This window comes from Capra hircus, chromosome 7 (assembly GCF_001704415.2).
Source record: "Capra hircus breed San Clemente chromosome 7, ASM170441v1, whole genome shotgun sequence".
In the NCBI taxonomy this organism is placed as follows: Eukaryota; Metazoa; Chordata; class Mammalia; order Artiodactyla; family Bovidae; genus Capra; species Capra hircus.
In genome coordinates this window covers 30,271,246-30,292,722 of record NC_030814.1, presented here as the reverse complement: position 1 = coordinate 30,292,722, position 21,477 = coordinate 30,271,246, and the positions used below count along the sequence as shown (strand labels likewise).

Sequence of the window (21,477 nt, the reverse complement as noted above, 5' to 3'; positions counted from 1 at the left end):
ATTAGAAATAACAGGAGAGTATACAAGATATAGACATTATTCTCATGCTCTAAAAGGAGTCTGAAAAGTGAAAGTGCTAGTAACTCAGTCATGTCTGACTCTTTGTGACTCCATGGACTGTAGTCTGCCAGGCTTCTCTGTCCATGGAATTCTCCAGGCAAGAATACTTGGAGTGGGTAGCCCTTCCCTGTTCCTAGGGGTAAGCAATTCATGGCTGGTACAGATGACCTAGGTCATCTTGAAGACACCTAGGTTGACAGGGATCTAGACGCTTTCTCCGGATGAGCCATTATCTTCGAGGTTTAACATCCTCAAAGTCACCCCATATTCACAAAGTGAATACTGGAGCGCCAGTGATCACATCCACATTCCACCTAAGGAAAGGAGGGAGGAAGAACAAAAGGGGTGCTTGCTTCCTGGCTGTGTCTGCTTTCTTCAAGGTTCCCAGCAGACCCAGCCAACGACTACTACTTAAATCACTTTGCTCCTACCCAAGTCTCAAGAAAGCTGTGAAATGTAGTTCTTTACCTGGGTAAAGTGCTGCTCCCCAGTATAATAGGTGTCTGTCATATTAGAATTATTCCTAGTCCCCCCACCAAAGCTGCAATGTGGAACCCTTCAAGGGCTGTGGCAGTGCTTTACAGTCATTTGACACATCTCAGGACACTCAATGCATATCCAATATAAAGTGTGGGAAGTAGTAGAGCTGGTTGGTTAACTGGTCAGAGTCTAAAGACCTAAGTCCCAGACTAACCTACCACTTCATTGCAGCATGACCTTGGGCAAGTGTATAACCTCTGTTCGAGGCTTGTTTTCGTCATTTGTGAGCATCAGCTCCGACAGTGGATGTAAATTGCCCAAGATAATGCCTATATAGACTGGCTCTGAACATGTGTCAAAGTTAGTATTACCATCATTATTATTGTTAAGTGCTATTGAATTATTACTAAAAGGTGGGGAGGTACCAGACATCTTTCTCATCCTTTCCTTCTGCATGTTTATACCTTCCCTTGCCTTCAGCAGTCACCCCAGGGAGGTGCCGATTTGCAGTCAATTATGTTGAAAGAGCCTGGGTTGAGTTGGCCTCATTCCCTTCAATTCCAGGCATCCACTCCAGGCTAGCTGAATCTCTAGAGTCCCTCTCATGTCCCCATACCCAGAGTCTAGTCTCTCAGCTCTGCCTTCGGAGAGAGGCTCTCTTCTCTAAACAGATCAACTGCTAAATAAATATTAAATTATATCTGGGTTGTTCCTTTCAAATCTAAGTGAATCAGTTCTTCCCTTTGTTGGAATTCCCCAGCCCTGTTGCTATTATCCCACTGGTGTCTTGCATCCTTAGCAATGGTGAGATTTTTCTGTAGGTGGGAGAATTAAAGGATTTCACGCAGGAATAAGGCTTTGTATTCCCAGATCATGGTAAAACATGGATTTCTAAGAGCTTCTCCTCACCTTCCTGGGTACCTTTTAAGATTTGGGAACAAATCTTGGCACCTGCTCTCAAAGATCATTAGCTACCCATTAGTTGATGACTTGCCCAAAAAGGGTTTTAAGTGTATAAATATACAAATTATCTTGCTTGCCAAGATGGCCAGGCAGGACAGTCAGAACCCTGGGGTCCAGGGCTATTGTGGATGGCCATGTAATTTCACCATTTACGTGGTTTACATGATGGCACCCCTGAACTGTGCAGTGTACAGCCTATATAACTGTTCATGGTGGCCATGCCCAGATCAGTCATTTCCAGCCATAAGCAGCCTTGTTTCTGTATTCTAGTGAATGCTACAAAAATTACCATTTCCTGTGTGTGCTATGATATAAAGGCATTTAGGAAGCACTTCCCTAAATAACTTCAAGAATATTCCTTCCTCTAAAGCACACACATGCCCTGGCCACACCAGCCACATCCTCCATAGCAATCTGAGCTAACATGCCCTGTGATGTCTTTCAAAGCAGGCGTATTGTGTTTTCCCAGGTCCATGGAAGAAATCTCTTGTCCATTGACTATGACCGGAACATTCGGACAGAGAAGATCTATGATGACCACCGGAAGTTCACCCTGAGGATCATTTACGACCAAGTGGGCCGCCCCTTCCTCTGGCTCCCCAGCAGCGGGCTGGCGGCCGTGAACGTCTCCTATTTCTTCAATGGGCGCTTGGCCGGCCTTCAGCGTGGGGCCATGAGCGAGAGGACGGACATCGACAAGCAGGGCCGGATCGTGTCCCGCATGTTTGCCGACGGGAAGGTGTGGAGCTATTCCTACCTTGACAAGGTGGGTGGACATGCTGCCCTTGCTCAGCTGGGGCTGTCTCTCTCATTCACGCTGCTCTTTTTAAGCTGACCTGATACACTTTGCCATAAGACATTTTAACATCTTTACTTTGACTCTACCAGGGCTCCCACGTACTCCCACCCTCTGGGAGGGAGGAAATCCCAAGGAAAATGTTATTCATAGCCCAGCACTACTACCATCAACAGCAAAAAAAAAAAAAAAAAGAAAAAACCTGCTAGATACTCGGTAATGGCGAAAAGAATGGATTGTCTGATTTTATTCCCCCAGAAAAGTGCTGTTGAAGCGGACAGAATCATGTCACTAGCAGCACAGTTCATCATTCCTTATGAATTGGAAATGCAGTGATTCATTTCTACCATGCCTGGAATTAAGCCATCAGGGTAGGAACTCTGCCTAAAACTCCAGCACACGGAGCAGCCCCCTCCTTCTTGGCTTATTGGCTGAAGCAGTCAACAGATTCTTGCTACATAATTCCCTGTGTCTGAAAGTGCCAGACTCAGGTTTCTGTGTCAGAAAAGGTCAGGTTGGAGCAGCAGTAAAAAAGAGGTCCCTTCTGGGAGTAGGGGGTCAAGACTTTTTAAAGACTGCCTTGGTCATCTATCATTAGACAGGGGTTTGCTCAGCCTGGGCCTCTCGCCTGGACTCACCTCTACACAAGCCCATTTCCATTTCTTCCCTTCTTGCTTCCTGATGGCAGTGGTCACTTGCAGACAGAGCTGTTGCCTCCTCTGTAAGAGGGGCTTTTGTCTATTTGGTCCCTTCTCAATACTGTTCTCATTAGGACAGAAGATACCAGAATGAATGGTCAATCAGGGAAGGCAAGAATCTCCCCATGGCTTCAAGTTGGAGGTCATTTTTTCCCCCAAAGAATCAATGATTCCAGGTTACTTAATCTTTCCAGTGGCTTCTAAATGAAGGATGTGCTTTATGATGAGACTTAGTCGGGGGTGCCCCCAAACATAGTATGTGCATCATACCTGTCCCCTGCCAGGCCAGCAGCAGTCATTTCTCACCAGTCTCAGGATGTCTTGTCATTGAGCCTGGAGGCGAACTCAGTACCTCTCATCTCAGTCCTTCAAACCCCTTACAACTCAGACTATGGTCCAGGCAACACCAGCATCACCTGGGATGTTCCCAAAGCAGATTCACAGGCCACCTCCCCACTGCCCTCTCGCACTGAACTATATAATCAGAATCTGTCTTTACACCAGATCCCTGGGTATTTTACATGTACATTAAAATTTGAGGAACATTCCTCTAGCTGCCATGATCCATAGAGTAGCATGCCCCATGACATCAATTCACCCCACATCTCTGATCTGAATCTCCCCATCCTTCACAGCTTTTGAATTGCCATTTAGGGACATGGAATAAATTCCGTCCCTTTGAGCACTGGGTCCTAAATGGCTAACTCATGTGTTCCCTTCCCCTTTCCTCCTCCAGTCCATGGTGCTCCTGCTCCAGAGTCAGCGTCAGTACATATTCGAGTACGACTCCTCCGAGCGCCTCCATGCCGTCACCATGCCCAGCGTCGCCCGGCACAGCATGTCCACCCACACCTCCATCGGCTACATCCGCAACACTTATAACCCGCCTGAAAGCAACGCTTCCGTCATCTTTGACTACAGTGATGATGGTCGCATCCTGAAGACATCCTTTTTGGGCACTGGACGCCAGGTATTCTACAAGTATGGGAAACTCTCCAAGCTGTCGGAGATTGTCTACGACAGCACTGCCATCACTTTTGGGTATGATGAGACCACTGGCGTCTTAAAAATGGTCAACCTCCAAAGTGGGGGCTTCTCTTGCACCATCAGGTACCGAAAGATCGGCCCACTCGTGGACAAGCAGATCTACAGGTTCTCCGAGGAAGGCATGGTCAACGCCAGGTTTGAATACACCTATCATGACAACAGCTTCCGGATCGCAAGCATCAAGCCCGTCATAAGTGAGACTCCCCTTCCCGTTGACCTCTACCGCTATGATGAGATTTCCGGCAAAGTGGAGCACTTTGGCAAGTTCGGGGTCATCTATTATGACATCAACCAGATCATCACCACGGCCGTGATGACCCTCAGCAAACACTTTGACACCCACGGGCGGATCAAGGAAGTCCAATACGAGATGTTCCGGTCCCTCATGTACTGGATGACGGTGCAGTATGACAGCATGGGCAGGGTGATCAAGAGGGAGCTGAAACTGGGGCCCTACGCCAACACCACTAAGTACACGTACGACTATGACGGGGACGGGCAGCTCCAGAGTGTGGCCGTCAATGACCGCCCCACCTGGCGCTACAGCTATGACCTCAATGGGAACCTCCACTTGCTGAACCCAGGGAACAGTGTGCGCCTCATGCCCTTGCGCTACGACCTCCGGGATCGGATAACCAGGCTTGGTGACGTGCAGTACAAAATTGATGACGATGGCTATCTGTGCCAGCGAGGGGCTGACATCTTTGAGTACAACTCCAAGGGCCTCCTAACGAGGGCTTATAACAAGGCCAGTGGCTGGAGCGTCCAATATCGCTATGACGGCGTGGGGCGGCGGGCTTCCTACAAGACCAACCTGGGCCACCACCTGCAGTATTTCTACTCCGACCTCCACAACCCGACTCGCATCACCCATGTCTACAATCACTCCAACTCAGAGATAACCTCGCTCTACTATGACCTCCAGGGGCACCTCTTTGCCATGGAGAGCAGCAGTGGAGAGGAGTACTATGTTGCCTCGGACAACACGGGGACGCCCCTGGCTGTGTTCAGCATCAATGGTCTCATGATCAAGCAGCTGCAGTACACCGCCTATGGGGAGATTTATTACGACTCCAACCCTGACTTCCAGATGGTCATTGGCTTCCACGGGGGACTCTACGATCCCCTCACCAAGCTGGTCCACTTCACGCAGCGTGATTATGACGTGCTGGCGGGACGATGGACCTCTCCAGACTACACCATGTGGAAAAATGTGGGCAAGGAGCCGGCCCCCTTTAACCTGTACATGTTCAAGAGCAACAATCCTCTCAGCAATGAGCTGGACTTGAAGAACTACGTGACAGGTAAGGACCTGGCCACCTCAGCTGGGCAGTGGCTCCCCGTGGGGTGGTTGTCCGGGTAGACTATCAGGGACTTTGAAACAAGGTCTTATGTCTGACGCTAGGAGAATCCTGGAGGGCTGTGTACACTGCAGGTACAGGATCGAGAGCACTCACACAATCACGGTACAGAGCAGTCCTTAGCTCTATTTGAAGAAAAGTGTGAAAACGTTAGTCTCTCAGTCGTGTCTGACTCTCTGGACTCCATGAACTCTCACCTGCCAGGCTCCTCTGTCCATGGAGTTCTCCAGGCAAGAATACTGGACTAGGTTGCCATTCCCTTCTCTAGGGCATCTTCCCTGGAATTAAAAGTCCCATGCTCTACCAACTGAGCTATCCAGGCAGCTCTGTTTGAAGATGTCCTGGCTATTTTCAAGTCCATTCCATTGAAACAACTTTTATAAGAGCCCTCTCTAACTCAAAAGAGGAAAGCAACCTTATGAAGGAGGAAAGGATGAGACCCTGATCTCAGAAATACCTGGTTCAAATTCTTTTATTTATAAGTCAAAGGACCTTGGGCTGGTTGTCCAGTATCTCTGAGCTGTAGTATCCTTCTCTGCAAAAGGGCACTAACAAAATCATCTCAGAGAGTGATCGTAAGAAGGAAATGAACTTACGTATGTAAAGTTCAGTGCCTGGCACTTGGACAGAGGATGTTCACGAAAGGGTGTCTACTTGTGTTATTAACATCATCATTACTAGTGAAGCAACGAAACAGCGTGGGTACTGAGATGACTATGACCCAGCTCCTAACCTTACGACAAGGCTGGTGAGAAACAGATACAAATAAGCAGTGATAATGGAAAACGGGATTAAGTCTATGCTACCATATAGGTGTTTGTCCAGTTATTCATTCAACAAGCACTTTTAAGGCACCAGCATGCTTCATCCTGGAGTTCAGTTCGGTCGCTGAGTCACGTCCAACTCTTTGTGACCTCATGGACTGCAGCACGCCAGGCTTCCCTGTCCATCACCAACTCCTGGAGCTTACTCAGACTCATGTCCATCGAGTCAGTGATGCCTACTGGGGATGCAATGGAAACAAGGCAGACACTTCTCTCAAAGAAGTGCATGTGCAGATGATTTCAGTTTTGAAAATTTTGGCATAGTCCAGAAGGGCCCCACCTCAAACCAGGCTTGAAGAATGAAGGGGATCTTGGTGGTAGAAACGAGCTCAAGGCTGAAGACAGACATGCGCACAAGTCAAAAAGGACAGGAGACTTCCCTGGTGGTCCAGTGGCTGAGACTCTGTGCTACCACTACAGGGGGCGCGGGTCCAATCCCTGATTGGGAAACTAAAATCCTGCAGGCCACTCAGAGCTCAATCACAGAAAAAAGAAAAAAAGGTCAAAAGGACATGGGAAGCTTGGAGAGAGAGGTCTGGATAAACAGGTCAAGGAAGGCAAATAATCTGCTTCTTCATGCTAAGTGAGAAATTGGTTAAATGAGGGTCCTTATCCATCTGTCTGTCTATTCACCTATTGACAGATATTTTCATCTAACATATAAGTACTAGAGATGCAGTGGACTGCAAGATAGAGCCCCTGTTTTCAGGGAGATAAACAAGGAAATCTGGATAGATAGATGGATAGATGAATGGAAGAAAAAAGACCAATATTCAGCAAAGAATATGGAGCCATCTCACCTGAACATGCATTGTAGATGAATAACAGAGAGGACCCCAATTCCCCCCTGCCAAGTTCCAGGGAACTGATAGCTCTTAGCCATGGGCCAGGGAAGCATCAGGCCCAGAGGGTCCCTACCCTCAGGTAACCAGGGATCACTCATCCATCCCCAGAACAGGAAAGGAAGCAGCAGCTCCCTGGAGCACAGTGTGGCCCTCAGTGCCCCATGCTGCAAAAATAGATGACCTTAAAGGCCAACTTCTGGCCATGCTGTGCCTCACTGACAGGTTCCAGAGCCTTTGAAGTTGAACCCAGCATCCCCCTACAACCGAAGCAGCTGGTGCCTCAGGAGTACAGGAATTACAGCCAAGCTAGTTCCCTCCTAGTTGCCCCACTGTGCATCATCGGGGGGCCCTGCCATGCTACTCTGCCAGGGCGTCCTCTCTTCCCCAGGGCTTAGCAGGGTTTGTGCCCACCCAGCTCACTGCAGTTTCTTTTTTTTTTTTCATTCATTCATTTTAACTGGAGGAGAATTCCTGTACAACATTGTGGTGGTTTTTGCCATACGTCAATATTAATTGGAATATATGTGTCCCCACCATCCTGAACCACCCCCCACCCTATCCTTCCAAGTTGTCACAGAGCACCAGCTTTGGGTGCCCTGCTTCATATATCAGCCTCGCACTGCTTCTCTGTTTTACATATGGTAATGTATATGTTTCAATGCTGTTCTCTCAAATCGTCCCACCTTCTCCTTCTTCCACTGACCACACTGCAGTTTCTAACTAAAGGGCGTCTCAGGAAAACACACACACCCATATGTATATAATGACAAGGACCGTGAAGATAAATGAAACAGCTAAGAGTTAGAGAACAAAGGATCCCATTTCTTTGGGGTGCTCACAGAGGAAGGGGCGTTTGAGCTGAGGCCATTATGAAGTGGGGAAGGGAAAGGAAGAGTCTCCAGATGAAAACAATAGGAATGGGGTGGCAGCCCACGCCTATCTCAGGCATGGAAGAAGGCCTCCACCCCCAAGAATGCGCTTCCCAGAGCCCTCTTGGCACCGGACACCTTGGGGATGGACCAGCCAGAAGCAAATAGAAAGTCCTCAGAATGGGCTAAACAGACACCCTACAGCTACTAAGACCCAAACAAAATCATTTGCAAAGCACGGTCAACCTCACTGACCCCCTCAGCTACTCTCCTGGTTCTCCCGAAAAGACAAAAAGAAATTAGCAGATAGTCAGTGCCTGGTGGTGACCTAAATGGGAAGGAAATCTAAAAAAGAGAGGATATACGAATACGTATAGCTGATTCACTTTGCTGCACAGCAGAAACTAACACAACATTGTAAAGCTACTCCAATAAAAATCATTTTAGAATTTCATGTATTTTAAAATGATTTTATTGGCATATAATATACTCCAAATGTTTTACTGGAGTATAATTTAAAATAAATACATCAACTATACACCAGTAAAAATAGAAAAAAGAAATTAGCAGAGTTTTTTGAATAGCAAGATGACAGTCCTCATTCCAGTGCTTCATGGAGACTCAATAAATGGGCATCAAAGCCAGGCTGAACAAAGTCCAACAAAATTGAATCCAGAAAACACTAGGAAGAGTCTAAAATAAAAGGTCCTATTAGAGAAGCCCCACGCCTAGGACTAATGTCTGCAGTCAAAGCAGAGGAAGAGGACCTGGGTGAAGAGCACTGGACCAGGCACAAGCCCACACCTGCTGCCTGCTGCGGACGAGATGACCTCCGAAGGATGCACCCCAAGAGAGAACATCAAATCATTCTCCGCTATCCGAGTGTTGGCTCATCTGTAAACCCATCTTTGTGACTCTTAATTTGGATCTTAGGAGATGAGCAGAGTGGTTGAACTTGCCGCTAACAATTTAAGAAGTAATTAACGTGTAGTCAGCAGGAACGCCATGAATAGAAGTTCTCTCTCTCTCTCCCTCTCTTGTGCTCAAAAGAATCTTTCCTGTTTGGAAATACAGCTCTCTGAATGTAGCAGACACCTCTTGAGGCTGGTGGAGGCTGTTTCCTCTACTGGCACAGAGGCGAGCAGCATAGACCCCCTGTTAGGAGCAAGTGAGTCGTGATATGTAAAGAGCTGAGGCCTGCACAAAGCCTGATCGATGGTAGGAATGCATTTGTTCTTTATAAGAAGCTCTAGACTCGGAGACAGGAAGTCTTTAGGTGAGGAGTGAAGTTATCCCCTTTATGTAATTCCCCAGGGCTCCCAGGGGTCTGCAGCTCTACTTTGAAACAGATCCCAAACTCTGCCCTGAGTGGCATTGCTCTGGCAAATCTGAAACCCCCCATTCTGAGGTAAGCAAACCTCAGAAATGTTACCCACGATGACTTGGGTGGGCTCCCCATCTTTCTCCCTTGGGGGTCTCTGGGCTTACAGACCCCCAGGTTCATGCAAGTTTGAAGTCGGACTTCATGGAGGTTGATTTCCCTGAGAGGAGGGAGGCCCAGCCCTCCTCCTCATTCTACGCTCTGCTGTCTGCACTTAGCACCTAAGCTGCTGTGCTGACAGTGTGTATTACAGAGCACGTGCTCCAGCGGCACTTGCTGCGAAGAACATAAGGTAGGGGAGTGATGAGCTATTAGGAGGGGCCACATCGCCAGCTCCTACCTCGAGGACTGATTGTTTAGGGAGGCTAAATGAGGACACCAATGACTTTCAAAGGAGGAGAGGTGTCTGTATGATGCCACAAGTGCCTTCTGCGAAACGGAAGAGACAAGCAACTTGAATAAACATTTCAGAAGAAACCAAGCCACGTTAGAAACTTTAAAAGAAGAAAACACATGACATGAACTGTTAGTGTTCATCGGAGCGGCCATTAAAATGTCTGGTCTCTTGCAACTTCCCTGGTGGTCCCATGGTTAAGACTCCGTGCGCCCACTGTAGGGGGCACATGTTCAATCCCTGGCCAAGGAACTAAGATCCCGCATGCAGTATGGTGTGGCCAAGAAAAGAAAATGAAGAAGTGTCTGGTTCCCAAGGCAGGGTGTTGTTAACTCATCTCCTAGAGACCAGGGAGAGATGCCTGCAGGGAAGAAATCAGGATGCAGAGAGTCTGCTGAGGGCAAAGACCTCTTCTCTTGCCTTTCGTGGGATTCCCTTCATATCCCTGGTGAAAGATGTGATGATTTTATACATTGTACAGATGAGGTATTAAATAACATGGCAACACAAATGGGGAAAGTTAGTTTCTTTCCATGCTCTTTTTATTCTCCCAAATCGGCAGAGGAGAAAGCCTCCAGTTGATGCTGGTGTGTATTTAACACCTCATTAACACTTCTAATCTCCCTTTTTAACGGAGAGAGCAGGTCTAAGACTCCCCCGGTAGCAGGTAACAAAATCATGCTCCAATTTAATTGCATTGCTTTGTTTTAATTTTACAGTTATTTTCTGTTTGCAGAGAGTCTGCCTTCCTACTTATGGTAGGGACAGAAAGTCTCTTCTTTTTTTAAATGGATTTCCTTAAGTAGACAAGGCAAAACAATTCTTCAATTAGATAGCAAATACCAGTAAGATAATACTTAGATATGGCAGAAGAGTCTTGACAGGTGATCATGATGGGTGACCAGGAATACCCAGTTTAGAAATCCACACTGCACGGCATTCATCATCTGTTGGTACTTTGCACAGAGGTGCTCTGTGGGTATATGATTGTTGCTGGACTAAAGCCAGGCTTCTCTCTGCTGGGCTGCTGACACAATTTTTAAAGCAATTTCAAACCTGTATTCTTAAATGACTTCTTTATTGATGTATAGTTGACTTACAATATTATGTTAGCTTCAAGTGTACAACATAGTGACTCAATATTTTTATAGATTACGCACCAAAGTTATTACAGTGCTATCGACCATATTCCCTGAGTTGTACATTACATCCCTGTGACCTATTTATAACTGGTGGTTGTAGCTCTTAATCCCCTTCATCTACGTAGCTCATTCCCCCACTCATCTCCACTGTCAACCACCTGTTTGTTCTCTGTATCTGTGACTCTATTTTTTAATATATTTGTTCATTTGTTTTGTTTTTTAGAGTCCACATTTAAGTAAAAACATATGGTGTTCGTCTTTCGCTAACTTCTTTCACTAAGAACAGCCTCAAGGTCCATCTGCGTTGTCACATATGGCAAGATTTCATTCTTTGTTATAGCTGGGTAATATTCCACTATAGATGCATACATACCACATTGTCTTCATCCATTCATCTGTCCATGGACAATTGGGTTCTATGTCTTAGCTATTATATATAATGCTGCAGTGAACATAGGGGTGCATATGTCTTTTCAAATTAGTGTTTTCTTTGGATAAATACCCAGGAGTAGAACTACCAGATCATATAGCAGTTGTATTTTTAATTTTTGAGGACCCTCCATACTGTTTTCTGGAGAAGACAATGGCACCCCACTCCAGTACTCTTGCCCTGGAAAATCCCATGGATGGAGGAGCCTGGTAGGCTGCAGTCCATGGGGTTGCAAAGAGTCAGACATGACTAAGCGACTTCTTTCACTTTTCTCTTTCATGCATTGGAGAAGGAAATGGCAACCCACTCCAGTGTTCTTGCCTGGAGAATCCCAGGGACGGCGGAGCCTGGTGGGCTGCCATCTCTGTGGTCGCACAGGGTCGGACACGGCTGAGGCGACTTAGCAGCAGCAGCAGCAGCTTACTGTTTTCCATGGTGGCTACACCAATTAACATTCCCATCAACAGTGCTTAAGGACTCCCTTTTCTCCACATCCTCACTGTCTCTTGTCGTTTTGATGGCAGTGATTCTGAGAAGTATGAGGTACTATTTCACTGTGGTTTTTATGTGCACCTCTCTTATGATTATTGAGGATAATCACTCTTAAATGGGCTTCCCAGGTGGCGCTAGTGGTAGAGAACCCACCTGCCAGTGCAGGAGACATAAGAGACTCCCATTCAGTCCCTGGGTTGGAAGATCCCCTGGAGGAGGGCATGACAACCCACTCCAATACTCTTGCCAGGAGAATTCCATGGACAGAGGAGCCTGGTGGGCTACGTAAGATCACACAGAGTCGGACATGACCGAAGCAACGTAGCCTGTATACATGTATGATTATTGATGTTAATCAGTCTTAAATGGACTATCGTTAATAAGTATAGTTACCAAGTCATTCAATACCTTGTCTGTACCTGAGGCTGATGGATATACCACGGATCCCAGAATCTCCCTCATTAGAGGGTCTTCTAGGCCTGTGTGTTTAGCAGCAAAGTTGCATTAAGCCCCTCATACCAGCCCTCGGGCAGGAGCTGGGTAGCCCTTTTTCAACCCCTTCAGAAGCATCTTCTCAGGCAGGTACAGGTAGTTCCTCTGTCACACACAGTAGTCAGGGTGGCTTTTGCCACATACGTTCAGTGTTTGTTCTTTCATCCACCCCATGAATCCTTACTGAGCACCTATTTTGTGCCAGCCCTGGGGAGACATCAGTGAATGAAATAGACGTTTAACTCCCTGTCCTGGTGGAGCTCACACTCTCAGTGAGGGAGACAGACAGTAAACAATGAATGCAATAAATAACCATATGAGACACATGTTAAAGTGTAGTTACAGTTTTGGTGGTGGGGGATGCATGAGGAAGGGACTAGGGATTGTTAGGTGGGAATGGGCAGGGGTTAAACGTGGTGGCTGAGGTCAGCCTTATTGGAGGCAGTATCTGAGCAAGACTTTAAAAAGGGAAGAGTGAGACAGCACATTCCAGGTAGAGGGGTTGCCAGTATAAAGGCCCCAAGATGAGTGTGCACCTAGCATGTTTAAGAAATAGCAGAGAGGCTGAAGCAGAGCAGGAGAGGAGAGATCACATGTTAAGGGTCCCTGCAGACCATTAGCAGGACTTTCACTTCTTCACTGAGAGAAACAAGGGAGTCCCTGGAGTGTAATGAGTACAGGAATGCTAGGGGCTTATTCTGGCTGCTGTGCTGACAGGGTGTGTGGAGCAGAGGTGAAAGCAGGGAGACCGGTTAGAAGACGAGGCAAGGGTTGAGATGGTAGAAGTGGTGAGAAGACACAGATTCTGGTCTGTTTTAAAAAGTAAAACTAAAGGATTTAACCATAGGACTCAGCAATTCCACACCTAGGCGTATACACAAGAGAACTAAAAACACATTTTCAAGTGTCAATTTGTACCATCATCAAAAAGTCTACAAATGGGACTTCCCTGGTGGTCCAGTAGCTAAGACTGCACTCCCAATGCAGGGGCCCAGGATCAATCCCTGGTGGGGAAACTAGATCCCACATACTGAAACTAAAGGTCCCAAGTGCTGCAACTAAAACCTGACTCAGCCAAATAAATATTTAAATTTTTAAATTATTTATTTATTTGGCTTCCCTGGGTTATGGCACACAGGATCTTTGATCGTCACTATGGCATGTGGGATCTAGTTAACTGACCAGGAATTGAACCCAGGCCCCTGCATTGGGAGCTCAGACTCTTAGCCACTGGACAACCAGGGAAGTCCCTTAAATTTTTTTTAAAGTCTACAAATAACAAATGCTGGAGAGGGTGTAGAGAAAAGGGAACCCTCCTACACTGTTGGTGGCAATGTGGATTGGTGCAGCCAGTATGGAAAACAGTATGGAGGCTCCTTAAAAAAAAAAAAAAACTAAAAACTAAAAATGGTGCTATCATATAATTCTGCAAGCCCACTCCCAGGCATATAACCAGAAAAGATAAAATTATAATTGAAAAAGATACCTGCACCCCTACGTTCATAGCAGCACTGTTCATAATAGCCAAGACATGGAAGCAGTCCAAATGCCTATCAACAGATGAATGGATAAAGCAGGTATGGTACATATATACAATGGAATACTACTTGACCATGAAAAATAAAATAATGCCATTTGCAGCAATATGAATAAACCTAGAAATTATCATACTAAGTCAGAAAGACAAATATATGATATAATTTATGCGTGGAATCTAAAAAATAGTACAAATTAAGTCATTTTTTAAAACACAGAGAAACTCACAGACATAGAAAACAAAGTTACGATGATTACTAAAGGGGAAAGGGGGAGGGGGAAATATATTAGATGTTTGAGATTAACACATACACAATACTTTATATAAAATAAACAACAAGGACCTGTATAGCACAGGGAAGTATATTCAACATCTTGTAATAACCTTTAATGGAAAAGTATCTGGAAAAGAACATATGTAGAGCCCTCGATTCTGGACAAGATGGCAGAGTAGGACTTGAGTAGGACCTCTTCTCACAAAAACACCAAAATCACAACTAACTGCTGAACAGCCATAAACAAAAAAAGACTGGAACCTACCAAAAAAAAATATTTTAACATCCAAAGAAGTCACAACCAGATGGTAGGAGAGGCACTTTCGTGACATAATCAGATCCTGTACCCACTGGATGGGTAACCCACAAACTGCAAAATAATCATATGACAGAGGTTCTCCCATAGGAGTGAGTTCTGAGCCCCATGTTGGGCTCTCCAGGCTGAGTCTGGCAACGGGAGGAGGAGTTCCAGAGCATTTGGCATTGAAGGCCAGCAGAGCTTGCGTGCAGGAGCTCCAGAGGAATAAAGGAAACAGAGACTCTACTCTCAGAGGATGCACACAAGATTTCACATGTACTGGCACCCAGCACAAAGCAGTGACCACACAGGAGTCTGGGCCAGACCTACCTGTGGGTCTTGGCAGGGCAGGTGTAGGGAGGGTCTCCTGGGGATGTGGCAGTTGGCTGTGGCTCACTAGTGGGGGCAAGGACACTGGTGGTAGAAGTGCCAGGGAATAGTGATTGGTGTGAGCTCTCCCAGGTCATGATTTTGGCACCAAAACCTGGCCCCACCCAACAGCCTGCAGACTGTAGTCCTGGGACACCCCAGGCCAAACAATCAGCAGAGGGAGGACACAACCTCATCAGCAGGCAGGCTGCCTAAAGTTGTACTGAGATCACAAGCCACCTGAAAATAAATCTCTTGAAATGGCTCCACCTACCAGAGGGACAAGACTTAGCTCCACTCACCAGTGGGCAGGAACTAGTCCCTCCCACTAGGAAGCCTGCACAAGCCTCTTAGACCAGCCTCACCCACTAGGAGACAGACAGAAGCAGCAAGAAGATCTACAACCCTACAGTCTGCAGAAAGGAGACCACAAACACAGAAAGACCCAATGAGATGGCAAAGAAGTATGTTTCAGATGAAGGAACAAGATAAAGAGCCAGAAGTACAATTAAGTGACCTGGCAGTAGGCAGTCTACCTGAAAAAGAATTCAGAATAATGATAGTAAAGATGATCCAAGATCCTGGAAAACGAATGGAGGCACAGACTGAGAAGATACAAGAAACATTTTTAAAAGACCTAAAATATTTAAAGAACAGAGATGAACGATACAATAGCTGAAATAAAAATAGTCTAGAAGAAATCAATAGAAGAATAAGTGAGACAGAAGAACAAATAAGTCAGCCGGAAGAGAGTGGTAGAAATCACTGCTATGGAATAGGAAAAAGAAAAAAAGAAATGAGAACACTCTCAGAGACCTCTGGGACATTAAATACATCAACATTGTCATTATAGGAGTCCTAGAAGGAGATGAGAGAGGGAGAATGGCCTGAGAAAATATTTGAAGAGATTAGGTACCAAACTCCTATCATAAGAAAGGACACACTCATTCAAGTCCACGAAGTTCAGAGTCGTCCCATACAAGACAAGCTCAAGGAAGAACATGCTGAGGCACACATTAATCAAAGTGACAAAAATAAAAGACAACCAAAAATTATGAAAAGCAACAAATAATATTTAAGGGAATCCCCATAAGGTTGTCAGCTGATTTTTTCCCCAGAAACTCTGCAGACAAGAAGAGAATGGCATGATACATTTAAAGTGGTGAAAGGAAAGAAAAAGAAAAAGTGGTGAAAGGGAAGAACCTACAATCAAGAGTACTCTACCCAGAAGGGCTCTCATTCTGATTCAATGGAGAAATCAAAAGCTTTACAGACAAGCAATAGCTAAGCTAATTCAGCACCACCAAGCTAGCTTTGCAACAAATGCTAAAGGAGCTTCTCTAGGCAGAAAAGAAAAGGCCACAACTAGAAACAAGGAAATTACAAATCAAAAAGCTCGTGGTAAAGGCAAACATAAGGGTAGGAAATCAAACACAAATACGATATCAAAACCAGCAACTGTTAGAAGAGGGACGAGCACAAATGTAGGATATTAGAAATGCATGGGAAATTAAGAGCTCAGCAAGTTAAAACAATCTCATACACATAGAAGCTATATCAAAACCTCACGGGAACCTCAAACCAGAAATCTACAATAGATACAAACACACACATGCAATCCAACACATCACTAAAGATAGTCATCAAACCACAAGAAAAGAGGAAGGGGAAAAAGAGCTAGATAAACAAACCCAAAGCAATTAACCAAGCAGCAATCAAAACATGTGGGTGTTTGCATACTAAGTCACTCAGTCATATCTGACTCTTTGCCACCCCATCAACTGTAGCCTGCCAGCTTCCTCTGCCCATGGGATTCTCCAGGTACGAATACTGGAGTAGGTTGCCATTTCCTTCTCCAATAAGAACATACATATCAATAATTACTTATTGATAATAAGCAACTGATAATAAGTAATAATAATTACTCTGAAGAGACCCACTTCAGATCTAGGGACATGAATACATACAGACTGAAAGTGAGAGAATGGTAAAGAATATTCTATGCAAGTGGAAATCAAAAGAAAGCTGGAGTAGCAATATTCATATCAGACAAAATAGACCTTAAAATAAAAACTCCTATAAGAGATAGTCACTTTAAGAATTAAAGATTTTAAAATTTAAAAAATAAAAAAATAAATAAAATTTTTTAAAAAAAAGAGATAGTCACTATACAAATAAACAAATGGGTCTAAATTAAACTTAAAGTTTTTGCATGGCAAAGGAAACTATACACAAAATGAAAAGACAACCTAGGGAATGGGAGAAGTAAGTTGCAAGTGAAACAACCAACAGTGTTTAATCTCCAAAATGTACAAACAGATCATGCAGCTCTATATCAAAAAACAAACAACCCAATCAAAAAATGTGCAGAAGATCTAAACAGACATTTCTCCAAAGAAGGCATACACGTGACCATAAAGCACATGAAAAGATGCTCAACATCAGTAATTATCAGAGAAATGCAAATCAAAACTACCATGAGGTATCACCTCACACCAGTCAGAATAGTCATCAAAAGTCTACAAACAATAAGTGCTGAAGAAAGTGTGCAGAAAAGGGAACCCTCCTGCACTGTTTGTGGGAATGTAAACTGGTACCACCACTACAGAGAACAGTATGGAAATTCTTTAAAAAAAAAAAAAAAGAAAAATAGAGCTACCGTGTGATCCAGCAATCCCACTCCTGGGCATATATCTGGAGAAAACCATAATTAGAAGAGATAGACACACCCCAGAGTTCACTGCAGTACTGTTTACACTAGCCAGGACATGGAAGCAACCTAGACGTCCATCAGCAGAGGGATGGGTAAAGATATGGAACATAGATACAATGGAATGTTACTCAGCCATAAAAAGAACAAGATAATGCCATTTGCAGCAATGTGGATGGACCCTAGAGATTGTTATACTGAGTAGAGTTAGACACAGAAAGACAAATATCATTTGATATCACTTATATCTAGAATCTAAAAATCAATGATACAAATGAATTTGCAACACAGAAACAGACTAACAGACTTTGAAAGCAGACTTGCAGTTGCTGGGGGAAAACATGGGAGAGAGGGGTAAATTAGAAGCTTGGTGGACTGGCCCCAGGGCAGCCAGAGGCAATGGAAAACCAGGGAAGCCCTCTGTTCCTGGGCGTCCTCCAACATTGGCTCCAGCCTCTCTCAGACTCTCTTGCAGCAGGGCCTTTGCCTCAGCCCCGGGCTTCACATTGACCAACACCCAATGGCCCATGAAGGTTTACACACTCAACGAGGGCCAGCAGTGAGACAGCCAGGGCACAGGGCATATCTTCCAGCTATGTGGAGAAGCTGGAGGGCATGTCCCTGCTAGTCATGGCCTGACAAAATGTGGCCTACTGGAGAAGGGAATGCCAAACCACTTCAGCATTCTTGCCTTGAGAGCCCCACGCAGAGTATGAAAAGGCAAAAAGATATGGCACTGAAAGATAAGTTCCCCCAGGTCGGTAGGTCTCCAATATGCGACTGGGGAAGAACAGAGAAATAGCTCGAGAAGAATGAGGCTGGGCCACAGCAGAAACAACACCCAGTTGTGGATAGAGGACGAGATGGTTGGATGGCAACACCGACTCAAGGACATGAGTTTGAGTAAGCCTGGCATGCTGCAGTCCATGGGGTCTCAACTGAACAACAACTGGTGGTGAAAGTAAAATCCGATATTGTTCTGTAAAGAACAATATTTCATAGGAACCTGCAATGTTAGGTCCATGAGTCAGCGTAAATTGGATGTGGTCAAACAGAAGATGGCAAGAGTGAACATCAACATTTTAGGAATCAGTGAATTAAAGTGGACGAGAATGGGTGAACTTAATTCAAATGACCATTATATCTACTACTGTAGGCAAGAATCCCTTAGAAGAAATGGAGTACTCCTCATAGTCAACAAGAGTCTGAAATGCAGTACTTGGGTATATTTCCAACGCAAACCATTCAACACCACAAAAATCCAAGTCCATGCCCCAACCACTAATGCTGAAGTTGGACAGTTCAATGAAGACCTACAAGACCTCCTAGAATTAAAACCAAAAAATGATGTCCTTTTCATCACAGGGGACTGAAATGCAAAAGCAGCAAGTCAAGAGATACCTGGAGTAACAGGCAAGTTTGGCCTTGGAGTACAGAATGAAGCAGGGCAAAGGCTAACAGATTTGCCAAGAAAACGCACTGGTCATAGTAAACACCCCCTTCCAACAACAATGACTCTACACATGGACATCACCAGATGGTCAGTACTGAAATCAGACTGATTATATTTTTTGCAGCTGAAGGTGAAAAAGCTCTATACAGTCAGCAAAAACAAGACCCGTTGATGACTATGGCTCAGGTCATCAGCTCCTTGTTGCAAAATTCAGACTTAAATTGAAGAAAGTAGGGTAAACCACTATGACCTAAATCAAATCCCTAACAATTATACAGTGGAGGCAACAAATAGATTCAAGGGATTACATCTGGTAGACAGAGTGCCTGAAGAACTATGGAGGAAGGTTTGTAACTCTGTACAGCTGGTAACCAAAACCATCCCCAAGAAAAAGAAATCCAACAAGGCAAAGTAGTTGTCTGAGGAGGGCTTGCAAATAGCTGAGAAAAGAAGAGAAATGAAAGTCTAAGGAGAAAGGGAAAGATATATCTAACTGAATGCAGAGTTTCAGAGAATAGCAAGGAGAAATAAGAAAGCCTTCTTAAGTGAATGATGCAAAGAAATAGAGGAAAACAATAGAATGGGAAAGACTAGGGATCTCTTCAAGAAAATTAAAGATACACAAGTTGGGCACAATAAAGGACAGAAGCAGCAAGGACCTAATAGAAGCAGAAGAGATTTAGAAGCGGCAAGAATTCATAGAAGAACTGTACAAAAAAAGCTCTTAATGACCTGGATAATCATGATGGTGTGGTCACTCACCTAGAACCAGACATCCTGGAGTGTGAAGTCAAGTGGGCCTTAGGAAGCATTTCTATGAACAAAGCTAGTGGAGGTGATGGAATTCCAGCTGAACTATTTCAAATCCTAAAAGATGATGCTGTGAAAGTGCTGCACTCAATATGCCAGCAAATTGGGAAAACTCAGCAGTGGCCACAGGACTGGAAAAGGTCAGTTTTCATTCCAATCCCAAAGAAAGGCAATGGCAAAGAATGTTCAAATTACCATACAATTGCACTCATTTCACATGCTAACAAAATTATGCTCAAAATCCTTCAAGCTAGGCTTCAGCAGTACATGAACTGAGAATTTCCAGATGTACAAGCTGGGTTGAGAAAAGCAACTTAGCAACTAAATAAGAGGAACCAGAGAACAAACTGCCAACATCTGTTGGATTATAGAGAAAGCAAAGGAATTCCAGAAAAACATCTACTTCTCCATCATTGACTATGCTAAAGCCTTTGACTATGTGTATCACAACAAACTGTGGAAAATTCTTAGACAAATGGGAGTACCAGATCAACTTACCTGTCTCCTGAGAAACCTGTTTGCAGGACAAAAAGCAACATTTAGAACTAGACATGGAACAGTGGACTGGCTCAAAATTGGCAAAGGAGTATGTCAAGGCTGTATATTGTCACCCCGCTTATTTAACTTATATGCAGAGGACATCATGTGAAATGCTGGGCTTGACGAAGCTGGAATCAAGATTGCCAAGAGAAATGATTATCAACAACCTCAGATATGCAGATGATACCACTTTAGTGGCAGAAAGTGAAGAGGAAGTAAAGAGCCTCCTGATGAAGGTGAAAGAGGAAAGTGAAAAACCTGGCTTAAAACTAAACATTCAAAAAACAAAGATCATGGCATCCGGTCCCGTCACTTCATGGCAAATAGATGGGGGAAAATGTGGAAACAGTGACAGATTTCATTTTAATTTTCTTGGGCTCCAAAATCAGTGCAGATGGTGACTGCAGCCATAAAATTAAAAGATGTTTGCTCCTTGGAAGAAAAGTTGTGACAAACCTAGACAGTGTATTAAAAAGCAGAGACATCACTTTGCTGATAAATGACAAAGGTCCATCTAGTCAAAGCTATGGTTTTCCCAGCAGTCATGTACAGATGTGAGAGTTGGACCATAAAGAAGGCTGAGTGCTGAAGAATTTAATGCTTTCAAACTGTGGTACTAGAAAAGGCTCTTGAGAGTCCCTTGGACAGCAAGGAGACCAAGGAAGTCAATCCTAAAAGGCATCGACCCTAAATATTCATTGGAAGGACTGACGCTGAAGCTCCAGTACTTTGGCCACATGATGTTAAGAGCCAACTCACTGGAAAAGACCCTGATGCTGGGAAAGATTGAAGGTAGGAGAAGGGGACAACAGAGGATGAGATGGTTAGATGGCATCATCAACTCAATGGACCTGAGTTTGAGCAAACTCCAAGAGATGGTGAAGGACAGGGAAGCGTGGAGTGCTGCAGTTCATGGGGCAGCAAAGTCAGACACAACTCAGCAACTAAATAACAACTACTATATATAAAATGGGCTTCCCTGGTGGCTCAGATGGTAAATTATCTGCCTGCAATGCGGGAGACCTGGGTTCGATCCCTGGGTCAGGAAGATCCCCTGGAGAAGGAAATGGCAACCCACTCCAGTATTCTTGCCTGGAAAATTCCATGGACAGAGGAGTCTGGTGGGCTACAGTCCATAGGGTCGCAAAGAGTCAGACACGACTGAGCAACTTCACTTTAATATATAAAATAGGTAATCAACAGGGACCTACT

The 21,477-nt window shown here is 44.7% G+C and overlaps 1 protein-coding gene across 6 annotated transcripts in view; it reads left to right on the top strand.

Annotated features, from left to right (window-relative positions):
• LOC108633191 (teneurin-2) overlaps positions 1-21,477 on the top strand; it is a 755,039-nt gene that overhangs the window by 725,704 nt on the left and 7,858 nt on the right. For all 6 annotated transcript variants that reach the window (XM_018050074.1, XM_018050073.1, XM_018050072.1 and 3 more), the window contains 2 exons: positions 1,973-2,269; positions 3,734-5,348. In XM_018050074.1, coding sequence (XP_017905563.1) covers positions 1,973-2,269; positions 3,734-5,348 — 1,912 coding nt within the window. The remainder of the gene's footprint in view (positions 1-1,972; positions 2,270-3,733; positions 5,349-21,477) is intronic.